The sequence below is a fragment of the Saccostrea cucullata genome, unplaced genomic scaffold (genome assembly GCF_032062105.1).
Source record: "Saccostrea cucullata isolate Sc308-1 unplaced genomic scaffold, CSIRO_AGI_Scuc_v1 ctg2735, whole genome shotgun sequence".
NCBI lineage: Eukaryota > Metazoa > Mollusca > Bivalvia > Ostreida > Ostreidae > Saccostrea > Saccostrea cuccullata.
Window position 1 is genome coordinate 99,297 of NW_026940704.1, and position 23,641 is coordinate 122,937.

Here is a 23,641-nt window from a genome sequence, read left to right on the forward strand (position 1 = left end):
ATGTAGTTTGATAAAAATGGTCACAACCCCCAGTCCCTTTAAATTCATGCCCCCTGGGTCAGGGGTAAGGGGGGGGTACATAGTCTGAAAATAAATTAAGGCTTTGAAATCTGCTCTTTGGTATTAATCACAGGGGCCTTTAACATACTGTATTTGATTTTACGTAATCACTATATGTATACAAAAAGAGAAAGGGAAACAACGTCAGCTCGAATTTACACAAGGTCGATCTCGGAAATGACTCGTGTTTTCAATAAAATACCTTGCAGTTAGTGAAATAACGTCTGGGATCATTCAGTAATAATCACTCTTTGATAAAAATACCATCGCGGTCATTTAAGAATCGTGTAAGTCGTGTTTTGCAGATCCGATATCCTGTCATGCAAGTGATGTAATGTAAGTCGTCCACTAAATTCGCTAAACATTGTATCCAATATTTAACGCGAGATGTGATTGGTCAGTGGTGCTTTTCTAGAACAGATCTGACCAATCATGCTCCGCCTTTTACCAATCATGGGTTTTTCCAAAATGTCGTCTGTTCTGGGCTCAAGCCTCTCTGTGAACGAAAAAAGCTACCGTATTTATTCAAATCGGAGATGTTGTACCTTTTAATTGCAATTAACAAAAGAAAAAGATGATTTTCGTGAACGCTGGATCTTTACTTTGTGTTTTCCATCTCCGGAAAGACTTCAAAACTGGAGAAAATGTGCGAATTTTGCCTCGTTTTAGTGGACGACTTAAAGTACATCGACTCGCACAACGGGATATCGAGTTAGTATTACCCAACTTAAACGCTATAAAAAGTAACGAGGTTTCTGTTTTATTAAAGAATATTTATTGTAGTATGATTTCTAGTTATAATTTAATTGGCTACATTCTTTTTTCTATGAAATACGAAACATTTCCGAGATCGACCCTGTGTAAATTCTGGCTGACGTTGTTTCCCATTCCTTTTTTGTATATATATAGTGATTACGTAAAATCAAAAAACAGTATGTTACCGGCCCCTGTGGTATTAATCAACCGTTTTATATGATGAAATAAAATTTATGATAAAATTTCCAAAATATTGTGGCTCCAGGGTCAGTGGTTCCTGTGAGGTGTAGTGCACAACTGGTTATATTGTGGAAGTGCATTTTCTCTTTGTTATTCTGATCTGCCTCTGGGTAATAAGTTACTAGAGTAAGCATGCTACATGTAAGTGTGTAATTATGATAAGCAATGGTGCCTCTTTCAGAATTGTGAATTTCATTGCCTCTGGTTTAAAACATGAACCAAATTCAATTGTTGGAAAGTTGTTACATGATACTCAGGTGATCTTTAAGGCCCGTGGACCTCTTGTTTACTGATACCGGACAAACATTATAAATGTCGAATCCTGCTGAACTGTAAAATTGATTTGAATACCATATTCGTGCATACTCGCGCTTAGAAATAAACAAGGAGAATTTCGCGCTAACGTTAGGTCAAAATTTGGCTACAGCGATAAGCAAAACTTAAACGATATAGGACAGCCAGAAACTCAAATATTGAGAATATTTTTGTATTACCATTCTCTGTCATTGAATGAAAACAAACAAATGGAGAAGAGCTAGGCAAGTTTATTAAAGAGGTTTATGGAGATGTATATCGCAAGATTACCCTGCAAAATGTTAAGTGTAGAAAGAGAAGAAGTAAGCAATGTTCTGATTGAAGCAATTGATAAAATGTTTCCATCAATAGAAAAGGGTCCCATCTTTAAAGCAGCTGCAACACTCTTGGATCTCACTGAATATCCCAAAACTAGGCAGGAATTAGCTGTCTTTGGTGTAGAACGAATTGACCTGTTGAAGCAGCATTTTGGTGCTATTCTGCAAAATGCAGATTGTGATGTTGCTTTAGTAGGAGATGAATTTAAGTCCTTCAAAGCTCATGTTTATGGTCAAAAAACAACTTCCAACCAGCAGATTTGGCATAGAGATTTGAAAGTTATTCATTTCGTAAGTTTTATGGTCGATACAATGACCTTGTAAACATATTAATTTCCTGGAAATATGAATGTCATACGGGATTATTCGTTTTTATTTTATACGCCATTTAAAACAAAAACCATTTTTTTCAAGTTTGACATTATTTTATTTCTTTAAACTTCGCCGTGTGGCTTTCACTCCTCTCGAGCAGGTCTGGTCTTGGACCGATGGCCTCACAAGATGCCTTACTGAAGCGGTAAACGTATCTCTGTCTCTCCTCTGTGATACCACCAGGGGCTAACTGAGCAGGTAAATCATAACGAGTTGATGCTGGTGCCCCTGGCATAAGAAGACGGACTTTGGTTTCATTTGTAGACAATTCAAAAAGTTTTAGTCTTTCAATTTTTCGTTGTTTTTAAGCTCTTAATATTTGGTCAATGTTATCCATGACATCAATTCTGTGTCTGAATCCATTCTTACCCAGAGCAAATAAGTGACCATTGAAGTTCCAGGCACTATCGACGAGATGTCCGTTCTCCACTTTCAAGGTTCTTAAGAACTGTGCATTTATGCTGGTGATGTGATCTTAAATGATAAAATTCCAATTTTCTCTAAACTAGATGTACCATGATTGTAACCCTGTGTAAAGTTCAGACATCAAAGTGGTTCTTTTAAATTTTCTAGATTATTAAAAAAAAATAGGAACAGGCCTTTACTCTTAGGCCATAATATTGCAACTTTTGACATCCCAATTTTATGAAAAAATTACAAGACAACAATCGCTTTTCAGCTTTACCTCACCTCCTATGTGGTTGTGTGGACACATTGCGCACTTCAAAGAGATAGTTTAGAAAAGAAGATGTTGGAAATTATAAGAAGCAAACACCAATTTCATAAACGCTTGGTAAAGTGTAAAATGCATATTATGATCCTCTAGATGATGTTACATCGCTCCATTAATTTTTAACCAAAAAGTTAGACATTTTAAAGCAAAGATGATTTTTCACTTTGCTGCATCCATCATGATTGAGTCGTACAATTCTTTTGTTTGATCTTCACATATGACCAAAGCCATGGCCAGGAAAGCTTGCACAGATTGAGATTTTCTATAGACATTAAGTCTTGGTTCTGATTTTGGAAGAAGGTCAATATTGTCAGAGCATGAATTCAGTGCTAAGACAGCAATGTCTATTGAGACCTATTTCAGCATATCTGAGGAATTACTAGTAATGTAATGCCTCTCGGTAAGCATAAGACTTCAAGTGACCCTTAATAAAATTTTGAACACAATATATGAAGAACTTACTTCTGGTCTTGTTTAGTACTACCTGTGGACATAATATATGGAGTACAGGATTGAGTTGCTCAAAACTCTGGTTAAGGTTAACCACTGGTTAAATCTCTTATCCAGCGGTTAACTTTTAACCATTGGTTAAATTCTGTTGCTCAAAATTTGTCCACTGGTTAACTTTGCTATCCAGTGGTTAAATATCGGCTAAAGTTAGCCATTCCACAGAGGTGGGTTAAGTCTCTTAACCAGTGGATAAACATGGCTTCTAGATTGTTGTTCGATGTTAATTATGGCAGACGACAGAGGAAACAGAGAGTTTTTAGACATTTTCATCATGATTTTGATGCATCTGAGTATAAACAAAGGTACAGGTTTTCACGCGAATCAGTCCAGTACATAACAGACTTGATTGAACCAGAGTTATGTCGCCCAACCATAAGGTCATACTCCCTTTCAGCCCTCAGTCAGGTAGAAATGGCTCTGCGTTATTATGCTACAGGGGATAATATGGAAACCATAGGAGATACACTTGGTTTTCATAAATCAAGTGTATCCAGAAGTGTTCGAGATGTATCACAGGCACTAGTGAACATATCATCACAGTTTATTAAGTGGCCATCCCCAAATGAGAAGGTGATAATTAAGAAAGGTTTTTATTCAATTGCTGGATTTCCTGCTGTAGTTGGTGCTGTGGACGGCACACATGTGAGAATTATTGCTCCATCTGACCATGAACCTGCTTATGTCAACCGTAAGGGGTATCACTCGATCAACACCCAGGCTATATGCAATCATGAAGGCAAGTATTCTTTAAAGAAAAACAAATAGTCCTTTGAATGTTAAAGTAGACCACAAACATCAATATATATTACCTAACCAATTAAAGAGTGCATGCCAAAGGATGTTTCAATTAATTTTATAAGTTAAAGTTTGTACTCGACTACATTCGGATTTCAGTGGTTTTCATATCAAGTTGTTAATTTGAGTGAGGGGTCCGATTTATATTTTTTCTTTCCCTTTAATTTATGCCTTACATATTGAAAATAAAATCTCCTACAGGCAAATTCACTAACATTGTTGCCAAATGGCCTGGCTCCAATCACGATTCATTCATATTCCGAGAATCTAATATCGGGGCCTACCTTGAAGCACATCACAGGGGCTTGGATATTGACGGTGTTTTACTTGGAGACAGTGGCTATGCTTGTAGCAGATATCTTGTGACTCCTTTTCTACGTCCAACATCAGAGTAAGAACACATTTTCAAACTACTTATAACACATTTTACATGGTTTACAGTTTCCACCCATCATGATAATGATGTTTACAGAATTTTGAGTAATTAAATACCTTCCCATACTAGAGAGCTCTGAAAAGGGTACATAATAGATTTTTAAAAAAAAAAAAATTATAAAAACACAATAAAGTTCTCATTATTATTTTAGAGCTAGTAAATTTAGCAAATAAATGAATTTAAGAATATATGTCTAAGGATAGATATATCAGGTGCGGTTCCAGAAATTTTTTCCAGGGGGGGGGGGGTCCACCCTAGTCAAAAAAAAATCCAGTTCCAAAAATTTCCCAAAAAATCCCCCCCCCCCAAAAAAAACCTTAACTCGCCCAAAAGTGAAAAACCTATTTCGTGTGTTTGTGTGTGTGGGGGGGGGGGGGGCTATTGCCTCAAATTTTTAACTTTTCATACTCATTTCAAACATATTCACGATAACCAAGGGGGGGGGGGTCAGCATTTTCCAAGGGGGGTCCGATGTAACTTTTCTCTTCCTTTAGTATATACATTTTTTTTATCTTGTAGGGTCCTGACCCCCCCCCCCCGACCCCACTCTAGATCCGCGCATGTATATTCAAATGAATGATGAAAAGTTTTAACCCATGAAACAATTATTAAATTTAAGCCCACCAAAAGTCTGAAACCATGTAAAATTGAATTTAATACTTGGGTATATTTTTCTATCATTTAAAAATACTTTTATAATCATTAATTGGTATACCATAATTTTTTATTTACTTTAAATGCTTTTGTGTAACAAATAATATGATATGAGGGGGGGGGCAAAAATTTAATGTAAATGTTAATTAATTACACATTCTCTTTTCAAATTCAAGGACTCAGATGCGATATAATAATTCCCATGCACAAACTAGAACAGTTATTGAGCGAAGTTTTAGATGGCTTAAAAGGCGCTTCTTGGCTTTGCATGGAGAAATGAAGGTAATTTTAAATAATTTACAAATTCATATGCAGACTTTTAAAATAAATTTGCAATTCATAAATACAATGTATTTTTTGTGATTTGTAAGAAGAAGCATGCAGTCTTAATTGAGTCATATTATAACAGATGTTTCTGAAACTCTTCACATTATTAAAGTATATAATTTTGAACTTTTCAATTTAGTGTAAACCAGAACGTGCAGCAAAAATAATTGTGGCGTGCGCTGTTTTACACAATATTGCTCAGGACAGGAGAGAGACAATCAATGATGCTGGCTGTGATGACACTCAGGACCAAAGAGATGAGGCTGATGTCATAGATGAAGTAGCTGCCCAGCCCATGAATAACAACATCAGACAATTCATTGTCAATAACTACTTTTAATTTACATTTCATTTTCAGTTTGCAAAGATGATGTTTCTAATTTAAGTTTCAGAATCTCCAGTGCAACCTTTTCCTTCTGTAGTATGATCAGCTCTGTTTCTTCTCGAATTCTTCGCAAATCTTCTTTCAGAACCAGTCTTTGCAGCTCAGCAACACTTTCTTCATTTTTCCTCTTTCTTCCTTTCTCTGCACAAAATTTCAAAAGAAAAATTTTCAGTGTTCTGAGGTATAAATATCTTTTTCATAGTTTTAATTCTAGGATTTTTAATCATGAATGCTCTCTCTCTCTCTCTCTCTCTCTCTCTCTGTGTGTGTGAGGGTGTGTGTGTGTGTGTTTGAACATTGCAAGGATTATTGATTACATTGTGTTAAAAATTCAAGCATATTAAAATTACCTTTTTCATCTTTTTTCTTAATCTTAGCCCCAGATTCTGATATCATCAGGTCATATGTGACACTTGTTCCTGGTAAACATTATGTGTTTTAAAGTTAAAAAAAAATAGAGCTAAAACTTCTTTAATACAATTATATATGTATGCATAAATGGATATAGAGCCAAATTTGTACACATTTAGTTTACAATTTTTAAACATTAATTTTGCAAATGTTTGTTAACTTGGGTTATGTCTATTAATTCTGGCAAAAATTATACATTCAAAAGTTACATGATACATGTATAAATGATGCTCTGTAAAATGAATTATATCTACTATGTTTTTTCATAAATCAATTGAAAGCTTACCTGTCAAATTATCAGGGAGTTCTACAATCGTCTGTGTTGCTTCCTCTGTAAAAAAAATTTAGAGGTGTACAATAAAGGTTAATATTTTTGTTATCATATGGTACAGAATTTTTTTTTTTCCATTCAAAGTCCATGAATTTATTTCATCTTATAATTCATATTAATGGTAACTAATCATTATTTAAAATGCATACTCTCCAAGTTGTTTGCTGCAGTTACTAGGGCTTCATCTCCAACAGGATCTGTATAGTAATTTAAATCATTTTTATTGACATGCACCTGTGGATATATGGACCAACATTTATATATGTGTAATTTATTTATTCGTGCATCATAATTATCAATAATTAATTTTAAATTATCAATTGATACAATAAAAGAAATAACATAATTTTTAATATTGTTTAGTTCGTGAACAAATTTCTTTTTTTTTTTTAAATAATTTTCAAAATCATTTTGATTAAAAGTCATAAAGTACATGTATTTTAATATAAAATGTACTCACACCAACATTGTATGATGGAAATACATATTTTGATGATGTCAGTTGATGATGATTTGATTAACATTTATTATTTAAAAAATTATTGATTGAATGAAAAATAATTTGAGTACATAAAAGTCTTACAAATTTAAATATTTTGTTATGTATTTATTGTAATATGCATAAAAAATAATAGTTACTTGAACAATCAGCATCCTCATGTGTACTTGAAGTTGTTGCTGGCAATGGCACCTCTGTACAAAAAAAATTATTTTTTGTAGAAATATGCTTTAATATAGATCCACAAAGCTCCTAATAAATAGAAGAATTTCTTTTAAGAAAAAAAAGCACATACATTAAACCAAAAAACTCCTACTAAATTGTATCAATGAGAAAGAATAAATTCTGTGGAATTTTCAGTGTGCGCAGACGGGCTGTGGTATTTCGAATTTCCTCGTTGTGGAATGTAAACATTGTGTAGACCTGCTTATTGTTTTATTTGAATTTAATTTCAGAAAGATGAAAAGTACCTTCAAAAACAAGCCCTCCAACTTCGACCCCTCCTTCAATGCCAACGAAATTTGGGGCGTCTTGGAACACGTCCAGAATTTTCTGTGATATGGCATCAACTGGGGGTGGAGCCGGACCACCACCGGTCTTCATACGATGTGTTTTCTGGCTGACGATTTCCCCCTTCGCTTTGGAACAAGCCTTTCTATACTTCTCCTTGATTTGATCGACTGTTCTCACAATCCCACCCCTTGAATTTACCGCTTCCGTAATCTCACGCCAGGCAGCAGCCTTTTTGACATTTGTTACTTGGTTTGTATGTTTCGATTTTATAAGCTCAATATGTTTTTCCACCTGTTCCACCAAAAATAAAGTTTCATCAGCTGAAAAATTCTCACTTCTTTTTTTGTTGACACTGTTGGAAGCCATGTTTTTTGTGGTGACAGACGGACAAATGTAATGCATTGTGGGATACTAACCACTGGTTAAATCACTTGACCAGTGGTTAGCTAACCAGAGGCTAATTTTATTTTGATCAACAAATATTTGACCAGTGGTTAGTTACCCAGTAGATATTGAATTTAACCAATGGCTAACTTATCCAGTGGTCAAATTTAACCAGTGTTTTGAGCAACTCAATCCAGGTTGACAAATAATAACAAACTCACTGCTGAGATAGTGTAGATTAACAGAGGTATAAGTCAAATCAACTTGAATTACAAGAAATAACATGTGTATAAGAGAATTGTTATTATTAAGCCCAACTGATGTTTTTGGTGTCATGTAGAAAAACAATAGGTAAAGGTTATTGTGAGGTGTTAAGAGTGTTCAATAGGGCGAACGTTCGCGAACTCTCGCTCTGTTGAACAGGCTTCCGATAAGGTTTCAGATGCTGCAATTTCAGCAAAGAAATGACCAGGTTAATGCTTATGGAGCACGTCAACATTTTTAGCGCAGTTGTTTGTGTAGGTCTCATCTCGAAGTAAATGTGAGCCCTATGGTGACCAAACTTACAAGGACGAAACATCTAAGGAAGCATACTTCCAGGATTGCTTCGGATGCAGGTTCTGGCCTACATTTTCTGGGTGAGTGGAAAAAGTTCATGTTTTTGGTGCAGGTCCCATTTCCAAGTAATTATGAGACCAATGATGACAAAACTTGCAATGATGATACATCTAAGGATACACACTACCAGGCTTGCTTCGGATGTAGAATCTGACCTACATTTTCTGGATGAGAGAACAGGTTAAAGTTTTTTGAGCAGATTCACTCTAACTATATGCTCTATGTCGAGCAAACTTGCATGGGTGATACATCTAAGAATACACACTAATAGACTTGCTTCGAATGCTCGATCCGACATACATTTTCCATGCAGATACATGTAATGGACCAGGTAAATTATCCAATCTTAAATGGATGATGCATCAAGGGATCAGCCTCAAACTTGCTTCATATGCTAGATTTGAGTTACATTTTTTGATGGGCAACTAGTTTGGAATTTTTGGATAGGTCTAATCCCATGTAACTTCCAGCCCCATCAGATCAAAGTTGCAACAATTCTGAAATTTTTAGATGTCAACTTAAGTTTAAAATGTAAAGTTAATTTCTGGACTTTGTTCTACTTAATGGATTAAAAAGATCACCCTGAACAAACCATTTTAGTGCAAAAGTAAACAAGAAGCCCAGGGGTAACATCGCTCACCTGAGCAACTGGCTAGGTAAAAGCAAAAATCAATTTAGGATTGAAAAGTTTAACTATAAAAGTGGGTTCAGAGGAAAGGGGTTTGAACAAACTTAAATATATACTTTTTACGAATACTTTCAAATATATACTTAACAAAAAAAGAAACGCATATTGCTTTCCTCGTCAAAGAAATTTTCAAATGTACATGGAACAACTATCTTTTATATCATTGGATACCTGTGCCCTATTTAAAGGACAACATGGGGTTTTAAAACCCAAGTGTTGAATTATCTCCCTTGATTAAACGTGTTTATGAAAGTTGCTTTTATCACGATTTCTTCTAAATCTGACGTCTATTTTCGTTGATATTTTGGATTTAGAGAACTTACTAATACTCATATTAAACCCATATTAAAGATTTGATTGAGGTATTGATGCTGCAATGCCACGCCGAAACAAAGATGAACACAAGCAGGCTAACAATGATAGTAAACGGAGCTACGCAACAGGAAGTTGCAACTGCATTTGGAATACATCAATGGGCTTTGCAGCCGTTAAGCTAACGTCGGAAGACCAAGACTTGGCCGTTCTGCCCGTCCACACCCAGGCAGAACTGTCTGACCCCCCCCCCACCTTCAACACCTCACGCGATTCAGAACTTGCTGTAAAGACTGCTGCACGAATTGCTGAATAAAAAAATCAGCATAAAAGTGCATAAATTGTTCGCAAGATACTGAGAGGAGCTGGTATTCGTGCATGACATCCATAAATTGGAAATCCATCAGCGCAAAGAACATGTGGGTTAGTTGAGACGGTATTCCCGAAGAATTTGGAGGCGTCGACAATGACATAAACTTCACTTTTCTACTTGCAACACATGATATGCTTAATTTTATATCAAAACCCTCTAAAATCTCTTTTTACAAAAATAAGGATTAAACTGAAAACTAAGATTATCATATTTCATCTGAATATGCGTTTCTTTTTTTGTTGAGTATATAATTATGATGCATAATGGCTTTGCTGTTTATACCATGAAAAAATTTATTGATATAGCCTCTATGTTCCTTTGTATCAATATGATTCACTTTTATGGCTCCTCTTTTCTCCTGGTTGGTCATGATTTGAACTAATTTAAATCTACATTACCTTATATTGATGATAATGGCTTTGTTGTTCTTGTGAACAAATTTTAAAAATTTTCCTATGTATTCCAACGTGAAACCTTGATTCCCCATTGTGGCTCCACTCTACCCCCTGGGGTCATGATTTAAAAAAAACGTTAATCTACACTACCCAATGATGCTTCAGTATAAATATGAACAATCACAGCATTCCTGTTCTCGGGAAGAAGATTTTTTTTCTATGTAATCGTTCTTAAAACTTTGATCACCCATTATGGCCCTAACAGCAGAACTGTAGCTCTCTGCTTGAGAAAAATCGGACAGATAAAGCAGCGCTCTCTGCTTTATCTGTCCGATTTTTCTCAAGCAGAGAGCTACAGTTCTGCAGCTATTATGGCCCCACCGTACCTATGGGGGCCATGATTTAAACAAACTTGAATCCATACTACCAAAGGATGCCTCCACATCAGTTTTATCTTTCCTGGCACAGTAATTCTTGAGAAGATTTTCCCTATGTATTTCTTATGTTAAACTTTGATCCCCCATTGTAACCCAACCCTACCCCTGGGGTTATGATTTGAATAAATTTGAATCTACACTACGTGAGGATGCTTCCATATGAATTTCATTTTTTCTGGGCCAGTAATTTTTTTTTTTAGATTTTTTTAAAATTCCTTTGTATCCCTATGTTAAATTTTAATACCCGATTGTTGCCCCACCCTACCCCTGGGGGTCATGATAAGAACAAACTTGAATCTACACTACTAGAGGATGCTTCCACATAAGTTTCATTTTTCCTGGCCAAGTGGTTCTTGAGAAGATGATTTTTAAAGATATTTAAATGTATTCCTATGTTAAACTTTTACCCCCATCAGGGCCCCACCCTACCCCGGCCCTGGAGTCATGATTTAAACAAACTTGAATATACACTACCCGAAGATGCTTTCACATCATTTTTATCTTTCCTAGCCCTGTGGTTTTATCATTAATTTTTCTCTAATTTTCTCCACTGTGGCCCTTCTAAAAAAAGCCCTGTGGTTTTGGGAAGATTGAAAAGACGTGTTTTGATCCATTAATTTTTCTCTAATTCATAATTATCTCCACTGTGGCCCTTCATTTAAAAAAAAACTTGAAAAGTATTAATCTTTCGTTATCAATCCCCTTTACCCAATACACTTTGTGGCAAGTTTGGTTGAAATTGGCTAACCAGTGGTTCATGAACTGAATAAAGAAGATAAAAATGTGAAAAATTTTATTCTGTACGTGTTTTCACTCAAAAATCAAAACAGCCCTCGGTCTAAAAAAAGTGAGCTAAAAAAGTACTATATGCTGGTATATTGCATGTTGTTTTTTACCAGCCAATCAAATTCGAGTATTTTCAATAGAGGTATAATAAATGCGGTATATTGCATATTTTTGCCACCATGAATGTCATAGTTTGAAAATTTCTTGAAATGTGCTGAATTGTATATATTGTATGAGAAATATAAATTAAGAAAACATCAAGTTTATGGACAATTTCTGTTTTATGACTTCACAAATTAGTCGGATTTTGAATTATTTTCAGAAAGAGGACAAAATTTTAACTATAAAATTTATAGGCTAGCCTGATCCAGAACAATATTTCATTGATATCATCATTCTACACATATATCAAACAATTCCATTTTAATGAAAAAAAAATGTAAGAGTGAACAAAAATATATTTCATTGATATCATCATTCGGTATAATAAAAATACACATATATCCAACAATTGAGCAGGAGCGTGTTACCTACATAATTTTGCAGCGCTTGTTGACCTTTACTCAAAATATCGACGAAATATATATCTTTTCTGAAGAAATCATGGAAATTTTAAATTTGACTTAGAGTCATTTTCCTGACGTCAATTAAGACATATGACGTCACTGCTTATGATAATATTCTTTAGTTTTTTGAAGTAACAGATATCCCCCTGTTTTAGAAATATATATCTGAAGAAATATATTTCTGCGTCAAAGTCAAACTTTAGTTTTTTCAGTAAAGATATCCCCCTAGGTCAGATCATATATTTCTGCGTCAAAGTCAAACGAAGGGGGGGGAGGGCGGCTTAACTCTTGTAGTTCAATAGCTCCTCAGAATGTCCAGATATGTACTAGGAAAATGCGCTTTTTCATAACATACTATATAATTACAATAACTAAATTTGAGAAAAAAATTCAATGCAGGAATTTTTTTGGCCCAAGGTCCTTCACCTTTTTTCAATTGTAAGGTTGCGTCGCCCGCGTGGCACAGAGTTTAAAACGTGTAACATTAAAACGCTAGGCAGGGGGTGTATCGTTATTCCGCGATTTCCAATCCCACTGTGGAAACCGGTCTTTCGGACGAGACAATTTAAACCGAGGTCCAGTGTCGCAGTAAGTGATGGCACAAAAAGATCCCTTACTGCGCAATGGCCACGAGATAGAACAAAATATGCATCTCTCCACTGGCACGCCCGGGGAGGCGTCTCCACATTAGAAAAGTTTTCAAAGGAAAGTTAATAAACAATGTTTTGACGGATGTTATATGTCTACTCTGCTTTAATATAAACAAATGAGCAAAACAACAATTTCCAGTAGTACGAAAAAGAAAAAGACAGACGCAGAAATGAGTGGGTTTGATTGATTGTATCCTGTTTAACGTTCCTCTCAACAATTTTTCACTCATGTGGAGATGCCACCACTTGCCGGTAAGTGCTGCAAATTTTATCCTATACACGGCACTCAGGGCCATTAAGCAGGGAGGGATCTTTTTCGTGCCAGCACTTACTGCGACACGGGACTTCGTTTTATACGATCTCATCCGGTCTCTACGTCCCAAAGTGGAATTCAAATCCGCGACCTAAGGATCAACTCATTACTTTGCGACTCAAGAGCAGAGACTCTAACCACTGCGCCACGCGGACGACACGCCAAGACTGAGAAACAAAGTTAGTTAAAAAACATGCTAGAAAAATTGTTTCAATGCATGAAAGAGGCAACATAACGATCGTCTGGCACTGGCATTTATGTTCGTGTCTGGTTAGGTTTCAAAGAAGTATCAATGTTTTCGAGCAATAAGCAAGATTACTATGTAGACGCACTTCATAAAATCCGGCAGTATAAGTGTGAAATACGATGGACGCCTACCCATTGTCAAAAGATTTGCAGCCAGTGTAGAAGAATTTATTGGTAGGGAAGATAACAGTAAAAGAAATCCGATGCTGTTAAAGGGACATGGACACAGTTTCAACTGATTTTTTAAAAATAAATTTTCATGTTTACAATTCCTAATTAAGGCAATGCATATGATCAGCAAAAAATTGAACATTATTTGTTGATTTACAAAGGAGATACGGAACTTAAAATACCTCATAATGTAAACAAGGCTCGTGCCTTGTTTTTGTTTACATATAGAAAATATTATATTTATAACAAAACGAGATGCAGTAAATCACTAGAAACTGTCTCAGTCTAATGGTATTTAAAATTAACTTTTCTTTAAATCTGCTTTGAACAAACATATTCGTGTATTAACATATTTAACCGATGTAAACAAAACATGATCACACAGGCCTTGTTTACACAACAAAGGTTTGGAGCTCTTAATCTGTCTTGAGTCTCGACTACTGAAATACAATTTTTTGATAATCGTTGAAAAATACCTTAGTTAAGTATTTATAAACATAAAAAATGGGGATAAAATTAAATTTTTTTTAGCTGAAACTGAGTCCCTGTCCCTTTAAAAGACAGAACCGAGAAAAGAAACAATGGTTTTGACGGATTATTTGTCCAACCTGATCTAAAAGCATTGTGCAGAGAATTCTGAAATAAAAATTTCATTTCACATTTGCAACGTTCTGCAGGTAAAGACCAAAACATATTTTAACAGACAGCAAAGTTTGTATCTCCTTTACGTCTTGTCTATGTATTAAACACCAAAATATGGCATTGGTTTTTCAGATTTGGAGAAAGTAAGACATATTTGTCCGTGAAAGTCCTGAAAAATGTTTCATTTAATAAAGATTTGAAGGCAGATTTTGATAAGAAAAAAATACCAATGGAGGCAGGTGCAAGTTGATGAGAAAAAGAAAATGAAAAAAAAAAAAGAGAAAAACTCTCTCCAAAGATGAGTATAAAGATATTACACCTGGCTGTAAAACACTTCACGGTACTTATTGGAGCCAAACAACTCCAGTAGCAATAAACCCTACTAGTAGTTGTGTTTTTCAGGGATGACTCAAATTTACTGAAACACCAAAGTAGGGTCATTCCCAACAAAATATGGATCTTATCAAGTACCACTTTTTCAAAAATGAATTACAACTAAAAAAAATTATCATATTTTGAATGAAGCATATCATGTTGTCTATTTGCTAAAATATGCAAACAGTACATCAAATAAATTTCTTTTAAAGTAAGATATTTACAACCAAATCAGAAGAAAATAGTCTTCGGTGTAACAAATAAAACAATATTCATAAATTTCATCAAAATAAACTGCTCATGCATTTGTTATTTTTTTCAAGTGAATTTTTCATGTTTATCTTGATTTTAAGCATAAAGCAGGAATTCATTAGTGTTTTCCCTTATATTTCCATATATAGTGTGTAATTGAGAAATGTGCATCTGTCTTATGACCTTTTATTGCACACTAATAACTTCTCCTTTTAGTCGCCCGCGTGGCGCAGTGGTTAGAGCGCCTGCTCCAGAGTCGCCAAGTAAGGAGTCAATCCTTAAGTCGCAGTTTCGAACCCCGCCTTTTGGGACGTGGAGACCGGTCCTTCGGATGAGATCGTATAAACCGAGGTCCCGTGTCGCAGTAGGTGCTGGCACGAAAAAGATCCCTACCTGCTCAATGGCCCTAAGTGCCAAGCATAGGACAAAATTTGTAGTTCTCCACCGGCAAGTGGTGGCGTCTCCATATGAGTGAAAAATTCACAAGAGGGACGTTAAACAATATACTATCAATCAATCTCCATTTCTTGTCCAATTTTGCTTAAGCAGATGTAAATATGTCACATTTTAAACAAACCATTATCAGATTTTAGAATAGAGACAATTGCAGATTTTCATAGTTATAAGTTATGAATGCATATACTGAACACAAAATATTATCAATGTGTATAATATTAAATCCAGGGTCAAATTATTTAAACAATTTGGTTCAAGTGTGTTTCACCAAGGACAATTACGTTACACCGTGGACTACATGTAGTATAAAAACCCAAATTTTAATATAGTTTTATTCATTTTGACAGTTTAGAAGCATTTTGAGTGCATTGAAAATGACCAAATGCACACTTTGGCAGATATAGTAACTGTTATTCTCTGTAAGTCCTGATTTAAAATTCAAGTTTGTTATACAAAAGACACAAATTGTTACACCATGAACACTATTTTGAATGATGAATATATTTGAGCAATCCATAAGAATATCATTTGGAAAAATTATTACATAATATTTCCTGTACCAAGTTTAACACATATACAGTGACAGAAATCTGAAGTAGAAGAGCTGTGCTATAGAAATGCGTCCGTCCGTCTGTCTAGCTGTTCGTCTGTCTGTCTGTTAACAATTTTACAAAATGCTACTCCTCTACAAGTTTGGTCCGATTTCAGTATAACTTGGCACACAAGTAGACTATACTATGATACATAATTCTGTGCATCGATTTTTGATTTCGATGAAGGGTGTTGCCGTGGTTACTAAAAATAGAAACGTCTATGAAATGCTTTCAAATTGCTACTCCTACTACAGTTTTGCTCTGATTTCAATACAACTTGGCACACAAGTAGACTATACTAAGATATATAACTCTGTGCATCGGTTTTTGATTTCGAGGAAGGATGTTGCCGTCGTTACTAAAAATAGAAACTTCTGTGAAATTATTTAAACCAGAAGTCTCTCTCGAGACTGTAGCTCTACAGGTTTGTACTTATAACAAAGGATGAGAAAAGAAGCCATTGCCATCAGACCAAAACTATAGAAGGAGTAGCATTTTAAAGGAATTTCTTAGACATTTCTATTTTTAGTAACAATGGCAACACTGTTCATCGAAATCAAAAACCGATGCACTATTTTATGTATCTTAGTGTAGTCTACTTGTGTGCCAAGTTATATTGAAATCAGATCAAAACTGTAGGAGGAGTAGCATTTTAAAGGAATTTCACAGAAAATTCTATTTTTAGTAACCATGACAACATCTTTCATCGAAATCAAAAACCTATGCACTATTTTATGTATCTTAGTGTAGTCCACTTGTGTGCCAAGTAATATTGAAATTGGACCAAAACTGTAGAAGGAGTAGCGTTTTAAAGAAATTTCACAGAAAATTCTATTTTTCGTAACCATGGCAACACCGGTCATCGAAATCAAAAACCGATGCACTATTTTATGTATCTTAGTGTAGTCTATTTGTGTGCCAAGTTATATTGAAATCAGACCAAAACTGTAGGAGGAGTAGCGTTTTAAAGGAATTTCACAGAAATTCTATTTTTAGTAACCATGGCAACACCGTTCATTGAAATCAAAAACCGATGCACTATTTTATGTATCTTAGTGTAGTCTACTTGTGTGCCAAGTTATATTGAAATCAGACCAAAACTGTAGAAGGAGTAGCGTTTTAAAGGAATTTCACAGAAATTCTATTTTTTAGTAACCATGGCAACACCGTTCATTGAAATCAAAAACCGATGCACTATTTTATGTATCTTAGTGTAGTCTACTTGTGTGCCAAGTTATATTAAAATCAGACCAAAACTGTAGGAGGAGTAGCTTTTTGAAAAATTGTTTACAGACAGACAGACGGACGGACGACGGGCACCTTACTATCGCATAAGCTCTTCTGGTCTCTGACCAGTAGAGCTAAAAATGCTATCACAAATATAGTTTTAGTGTGATAATGATATAATGTGTCATGCAGATAGACTACACTAAGATACATTATTGTCTTTTTTTTTTGTTTAAAAATTAATTTCAATGAACGGTGTTGCCATGGTAACTAAAATTGAAAAACTCGTTAAAAAAATTATTAAAAGCTACTCCTACAGCTGTAATCTTATTGCAATTTTGTCACCAAAAGACTTTATCAAGGATAATTATTCTCTTTATTGCTGTTACAGTTTTAAGTCCCAACTGCAACTTTTCTCTTCTTTTGTTATAAGTATAAACCAGTAGAGCTACAGTCTCGATATGCATATCTTTTTGATGTTTAGATGCTGACCAGTATTTTAGAATGTATACTTCTGGCTCCGAGGTTATAAAACTTTTACCGTACTCATACTCATACAGATGTTATTCTCATTAAGTTGCAATTATATGGCCACTAATATTTATACATAGATACATGTTTAAAAAAAGCAATCCAAAAGAGAGATAGATTACACATTGCTGCTTTTGAACACTTTTAAGCAAAAGATGTATTATTTCTATTGTTTGAGTAACTGTCCACTGCCTTGTGTGCGGTGAGGCATGGATGAGTATGATCACTTCACATTGTCTTGAATAATTACCATTGCATTTACTACTATGTTAACCGAAACTGGTTTTCTTCGTAAGTGCATTCAAGAAGTTTTGATCACAATTAACTAAACTGTATATACATGTAGATCTTAAACTTTCAGAACCTTAACTGCAATTGCGCAGAAAAAGACACATCTTCAAGAGCAATTTTTTCATTAATTGTTTTCATATGAGTTTAAATCACTGCATCAAAGTGCAATTTTGTTCACATCCTGAGAAAAATATTAATTCAACAGAAAAGTCTACTATGGTAGCTAAATAAAATAAAGCTACCTTAGGTAGGTAAATAAATTTAAAGCTTTATATGTAATTTATGTTACATATCGATAGCTAAATCTAGTGATTGTACCTGAATGTACCACTGACCTGCTTGTGTTGTGTTATGGGTTTAAATTTCTCACCAAAACAAGTGCCTGTGTCAGAGTAACATTCAATAAATTTTGAAACATTTACATTCAACTTGTTTAAGATAACAACAACAGGACATTAATATCTATGTAAACATTACGAAGATATACATTCTACTAATAAATTTAGGAAATTTAAGTAATACAATAGTAATAATAATGGACTTGATGCACGGTCAATATGCATTTATAATGACCCAGGACAACAGATGTTGACCTCAGATACATGTATAATATTGAACTTGGACTTCGTGTATCTTTGGTCAATATCTGTCATTCTTGGTCATTATAAATGCATATTGACCGACATCGAGTCCATTTTTGTAAAATATATAAAGGGGGTGGAGGTTACTAATAGTAATGATTGATAAGAAAATAAAAAAAATGTATAATATAGATCTGTAATGTGTTTTTTTTTTAATATTAGGCAATTTAGCACGACCAAAAGAGATGCTGATGAGGTGAAGAAGAAATACTTTAATTTGAAGCAGAGAGGTAACATAAATTCAATCAGCAACCCATCTTTATTTTCTACACATAGCGTACTTTGTTATATTTCAACAACAAGGCCAAAATAAAATTACTGGTTGTTTGGAAATGCTTCCTGCCTTATTGAAATGCCCCCGCCTGAAAAAAAAATTATTGACCAAAAGTAGGAAGAATTTTTTTTAATTTAATTTTTTTGCCTATAATCATATGCACAATACCAAACACTAAAATGTAGTTCAGATCTATGCAAAATAAGGTTTCTTTGTTAATGATAGATACTTTTTTAAAAGTCAGAAAATTTATTTACTGTTTACTGAGATTTTTACCAAAAATTAAAAATCTATATACAATTTTGAAAAATAAAAAAAAATTCCCTCCCTCCCGTCTGAGTCTGAAACCCTCCAGTCAGCAATTCCAAACAAAAAATTTTTTAAGGGTGGCCCAACAGAAATATATATATAATAACTAAATATTATAAATGATGCTATGATTTTTAATATTAACAAGTAACAATAAAGTTATTGTTAATTCACACATAAAAATTAAATTAAACACAGCATGTTAAAAAACTTAAATGCTTTTTTTAGCCAAAGAGAAGATTGACCTTATCAAGCGGTCAGTTAGACAGACAGGTGGTGGACCAGCACCTCCCCCCTTGACATCTGCAGAGGAGGCATTGGCCAATTCACTGGACGGGAGGCCAGTAGTTGAAGGGATAGATGGAGGGATAGATACAGATGGTACTGACATGCATAAATCTATCACATGTTATCAAATACAAATTTGTCTAAATTATCAGTTTAATAGGTAGTTTCATTATACATGTATCATCAACACTTTTCAGTCATTGAAGAAAGCAGTCCTGCTCCATGCAGTTCATTGTCGGATGCACCTACATGTAGTGCTACACCTCAAGTGTACGAAAAAAACATCATGAAGAGTAAGTGCCTCAAGCATGTAGTACTAAAGTGAAATGAAGTATGGATACACAAATTTATCTCATAAGTGTGGATGATACTACCCGTTGGATAAACCTAGATGCTATATCCACAGGTAGATGCTTTATCAATAGCACCTCTGGTTTGACACAACCCCTCGCCTCAAGATTTATTGAAACTTTTATTTGTGAAAATTCTTTCCCTTAAGTTTACTGTAGACATACTTTTTTCCACGGGGTCATAATATCGCGGAATCTCAATGTCTGTTTAATCCGTGGTTAGGAAATTACGCAGATATTTTTTTTTTGACTACCGTATATACATACTTGCTTATAAGTCGGTTTTTTGGGGAGTCTGGTCCAAAACTCTGTGTCCGACCTATAGGCGAGCTATAAAAAGAATGGTATTATATGAGGTCAGTCCATCTGAAATATTAGCTTATTAAATACAACCGACTTGTAGCGAGTATATACGGTATATGCCTTACATTTAGATTGGTACACTTGGACAAATTTCCGCGGAAAATTTTTAGCCGCGTACATAGCGCACATGAAAAAATTAAAGTACTTCTACACTAACAGTATTTTCACGATCCCTTAGTCCTTAAAATTTTCAGTTTGAACAATATCTACCCTGTATTTTCTTTCAAGGCATTTCAACATCAAAATTGCTACATCATTAAGGCGCAGATCCAGAAGGGGGGGGTGGGGTGTTGGGTTAGACGATGACTTTTAATGTTTCAATACTTCAAACCTTTGACTTTTTATACCACTTTAATACAAATTCGCATTTACCGGGGGGGGGGGGGGGGGTCTGCGTTTTCCGAGGGGGGTGTCCAAGTTAACTTTTTTCTTGCTTTTGTATATTAATTTAATAACCTTGCAAATTCCAGGGGGGGTCCTGACCCCCCAGACCCATCCCTCTAGATCTGCGCATGTCATTAAGTTATATGTCATCAATTGGAATTAGAAATCATTCATGTAGTTTCACAGGGGAAAACGTAAAGTTTTGTCAAAAGGAAAGTTGTATGAGATAAAATAGAACATCTATAATTGTGTGATTTGATATTGGCTTTATCCAAGAATTAAAATCGTGTATATGTTCGAGAGGCTTGCTAAGTGTATATACACTATTTTATCGAGTTGGATAAAGCCAATATCATATCACACAATTATAGATATCCTCTATACATCTACCAGTAGTTTTTTTGTAAACTAGTTCATGTTGTTTTATCTACTGTGGCTAGAACAAGCATATTGAATTTAGTTTAGTTACATGTATGATAGAGAGTGTTGTAGTATACATGTATCTAAATTTAGGGCGATTGATCTGAATATGCTAGTATAAGCACCTTTATATTAGGCGAAATAATCTTTGTTTGCAGTTGCCCACCTGTAATTTTTTGGTAGGCAAAAGACAAAAAAAATTAGTTTTCAAATCTCTGTCAAACTAACAAAAATAGTCCTACTAAACATAAATAAGATCCACTTGATATAAATTTCATTGATTGATATATTAAAAAACAAAAATCAAAATTAGAAAATAAAAGAGTTTCAATATCCTAAAAAAAACTAGAAGCTTAAAGAAATGATACAAGATAGCTGTAAAAACAATATGGGGTATGGTGCTTTTTCAGTGGGTTGTTAGAGTACTGCAAACAAATATTTTTTTTATATTAGGCCATTCCAAGTTTTTTCTATGTTTAGCGTCCACCAATTTTACAAAATCCTACCTACCTATTCAAAAAAAAAAACCCAAAAAAACACACAGACCAAAAAAGACGCTAAATAGAGAAAAAACTTGGAATGGCCTTAGGCCATAACTATTTTGCAAATATACTAATGCTTTTGTTTATGACAATGCAGAAACAAGGCCGGGAACGTGTTCAGAAATAGACAAATTATTGGCCGAAAACCTGAAAATGGACAAGCAAAGACTGGAGTTAGAGGTTCTGAAGCTGAGAAAAGAAACTGAAAAACTTTCGGAGGAGATTGCCTATTTTAATGTTAAGAAATTATATTATCAATTAAAACTGCAAACAGAGTTCCAGATTCCTATTGCTGAGCCTTAAATGTAGATTAGGCCAGGAAAAATTAATCTTTAGATTCTCATCCTAATTTGAAAAAAATTGGGGCGGGTGGGCGGATTTTATTTTTTATTTTTTATAATTGTTAATTCATATATAGGCCTAAGTATCAACAAAACAATGGACGCCCCGTACACATTTTTTTCATTACCTTAATGCAAATATGAATAAATTTAATTCTTTTCATATTCTTTTAAATATTTAAAGAAAATTTTTGCTTTAAAAGTTAAATATTTATTGTTAATTAACAAATTATCAAGTACACATTATACGGCACACCCTGAACAAAATGAGGTGGGGATACCAATAAATTTTGTATGCTTGACTTCTTATTTTGCAAAATCTATATAAATGTTCTAATTAAATAATTATTCTACTGAAAAATCTAGGCCTTCTCTTAAGTCTGTCTACGATGTTGTAGATTTTTTTTTATTTCAAAGCTAAGTCACACAGCTGGAGATCGTTATATATAACTTGACCAGGTGTCATTTTCCTCGTCTATTTTTACTTAGTTACAATCTCTCTACATACTTGCTCCTGCCATTGATGGTATCTATATGTGTTTATGCTATTTTTTCTTCTCTGCCTTCTCTATACTGACAAATTATCTTTTCCTTACACATTTAAACTGCTTTTATTGCCGATTTTTCTCCATTCTTCACATGGCGTTTTTGCTATAAATAGCGACACACGACTTTTAATACAGACGGGAGATAACTCTTAAACTTTGACCCAAATTCTTACTGAATAAAAATACATGAAAATACCCAAAAATCAAAATAAAAAACATCGGGGCGGGACATTTTGAGAGGGGCGGGCGGGGATGAGAATCTAAAGATTAATTTTATATGGCCTTACTTAGTATTGACATAGATCCCCCCCCCTCTCTCTTCAAATGATTAAAACATAAAGGCATGAATTAAATTATGCAGCTAGAATTTATTAAACATGTACTATGAATAAATATACAATGTACATGCATTAATATGACACTGAATAGGCCTTTCAACTAATTTTTCATGTTGCAAATTTGGTAAAAAAACATTGCATAGATAGATTTATAGGTACATGAAATTATCGATAATAACTTATGCATACATTTAATTACACCATTAAAAAGTTTAATTATTTATAATTGATTTTTCCGATGTTGTGTTGTAAGGATAGGTAAATAGGTGCGAAAAATGACCAACTTAGTGCCGATTTATGAGTTATCGTTTATAGGAATGACATATAGGCTGCTTCAGAATTGGTATTGTTATGTACACAAAAGGGTTCCTTACATTGTTTTGTACACAAAAGTGTTCACCATGAGAAAGAGGTTTGCCTTCACACCGTATACAACGGGTAACGCGGGGGAGTCGCTCAAAAGTATGGGGGAGTCGTTTTCAACGTATGGGGGAGTACATTTCTACCGCTTCGAAGACGGGAGAAAGGTAGGTCACGCTTTTTTTCCTCATTTGTAGCATTTATTTACCAAAATTATATATTGCACGGAAGGCAGCGATAGATAAGCTTTCAATAGGTCAAAAGTCCGGCACTCAAATACGTCTAGTATTCTCAAACACTTCGAAACTATTTCACAGATTTCATTTTCACGATGATTGAGTGGTTAAAACGTCAATACTTTGCTAAATTTACGACTTGAAAGTTGGTTTATACAGTCGAAACAGCAAAATTAAACATCTATCTCTCACCTGCAACTATCAAAACTTTCCAAACCCCAAGAAAAATAAGTAAAGGGGACATTTTTTCTTCACATAGTTAATTTTACGTAAGGGGGAGTCGTTTC

General features: G+C 34.4%; 2 protein-coding genes across 2 annotated transcripts; both read left to right on the top strand.

Moving 5' to 3' along the window:
- The first annotated feature begins 3,498 nt into the window (after nt 1-3,498).
- LOC134256018 (putative nuclease HARBI1) lies at nt 3,499-5,855 on the top strand. The gene is made up of 4 exons (XM_062738610.1): nt 3,499-4,039; nt 4,300-4,489; nt 5,365-5,470; nt 5,655-5,855. Exons 1-4 carry the CDS (start codon nt 3,499-3,501, stop codon nt 5,853-5,855), a joined length of 1,038 nt encoding a protein of 345 aa, XP_062594594.1.
- Nucleotides 5,856-18,590: 12,735 nt separating this feature from the next.
- On the top strand, nt 18,591-21,838 carry LOC134256020 (uncharacterized). Its single transcript, XM_062738613.1, has 4 exons — nt 18,591-18,831; nt 19,413-19,565; nt 19,670-19,765; nt 21,629-21,838. Exons 1-4 carry the CDS (start codon nt 18,741-18,743, stop codon nt 21,832-21,834), a joined length of 546 nt encoding a protein of 181 aa, XP_062594597.1. The 5' UTR covers nt 18,591-18,740; the 3' UTR covers nt 21,835-21,838.
- The last annotated feature ends 1,803 nt before the right edge of the window (nt 21,839-23,641 follow it).

What these genes read in the sequence shown, in the direction of transcription:
- LOC134256018 (XM_062738610.1), top strand. Translation starts at nt 3,499, where the DNA reads ATGGCTTCTAGATTGTTGTTCGATGTTAATTATGGCAGACGACAGAGG. An exon ending in GGCTATATGCAATCATGAAG is followed by an intron (nt 4,040 to 4,299) that starts GCAAGTATTCTT and finishes AATCTCCTACAG; the next exon opens with GCAAATTCACTAACATTGTT. An exon ending in TTTCTACGTCCAACATCAGA is followed by an intron (nt 4,490 to 5,364) that starts GTAAGAACACAT and finishes TTCAAATTCAAG; the next exon opens with GACTCAGATGCGATATAATA.
- LOC134256020 (XM_062738613.1), top strand. Translation starts at nt 18,741, where the DNA reads ATGTGTTTTTTTTTTAATATTAGGCAATTTAGCACGACCAAAAGAGAT. An exon ending in CTTTAATTTGAAGCAGAGAG is followed by an intron (nt 18,832 to 19,412) that starts GTAACATAAATT and finishes TGCTTTTTTTAG; the next exon opens with CCAAAGAGAAGATTGACCTT. An exon ending in TGGAGGGATAGATACAGATG is followed by an intron (nt 19,566 to 19,669) that starts GTACTGACATGC and finishes AACACTTTTCAG; the next exon opens with TCATTGAAGAAAGCAGTCCT.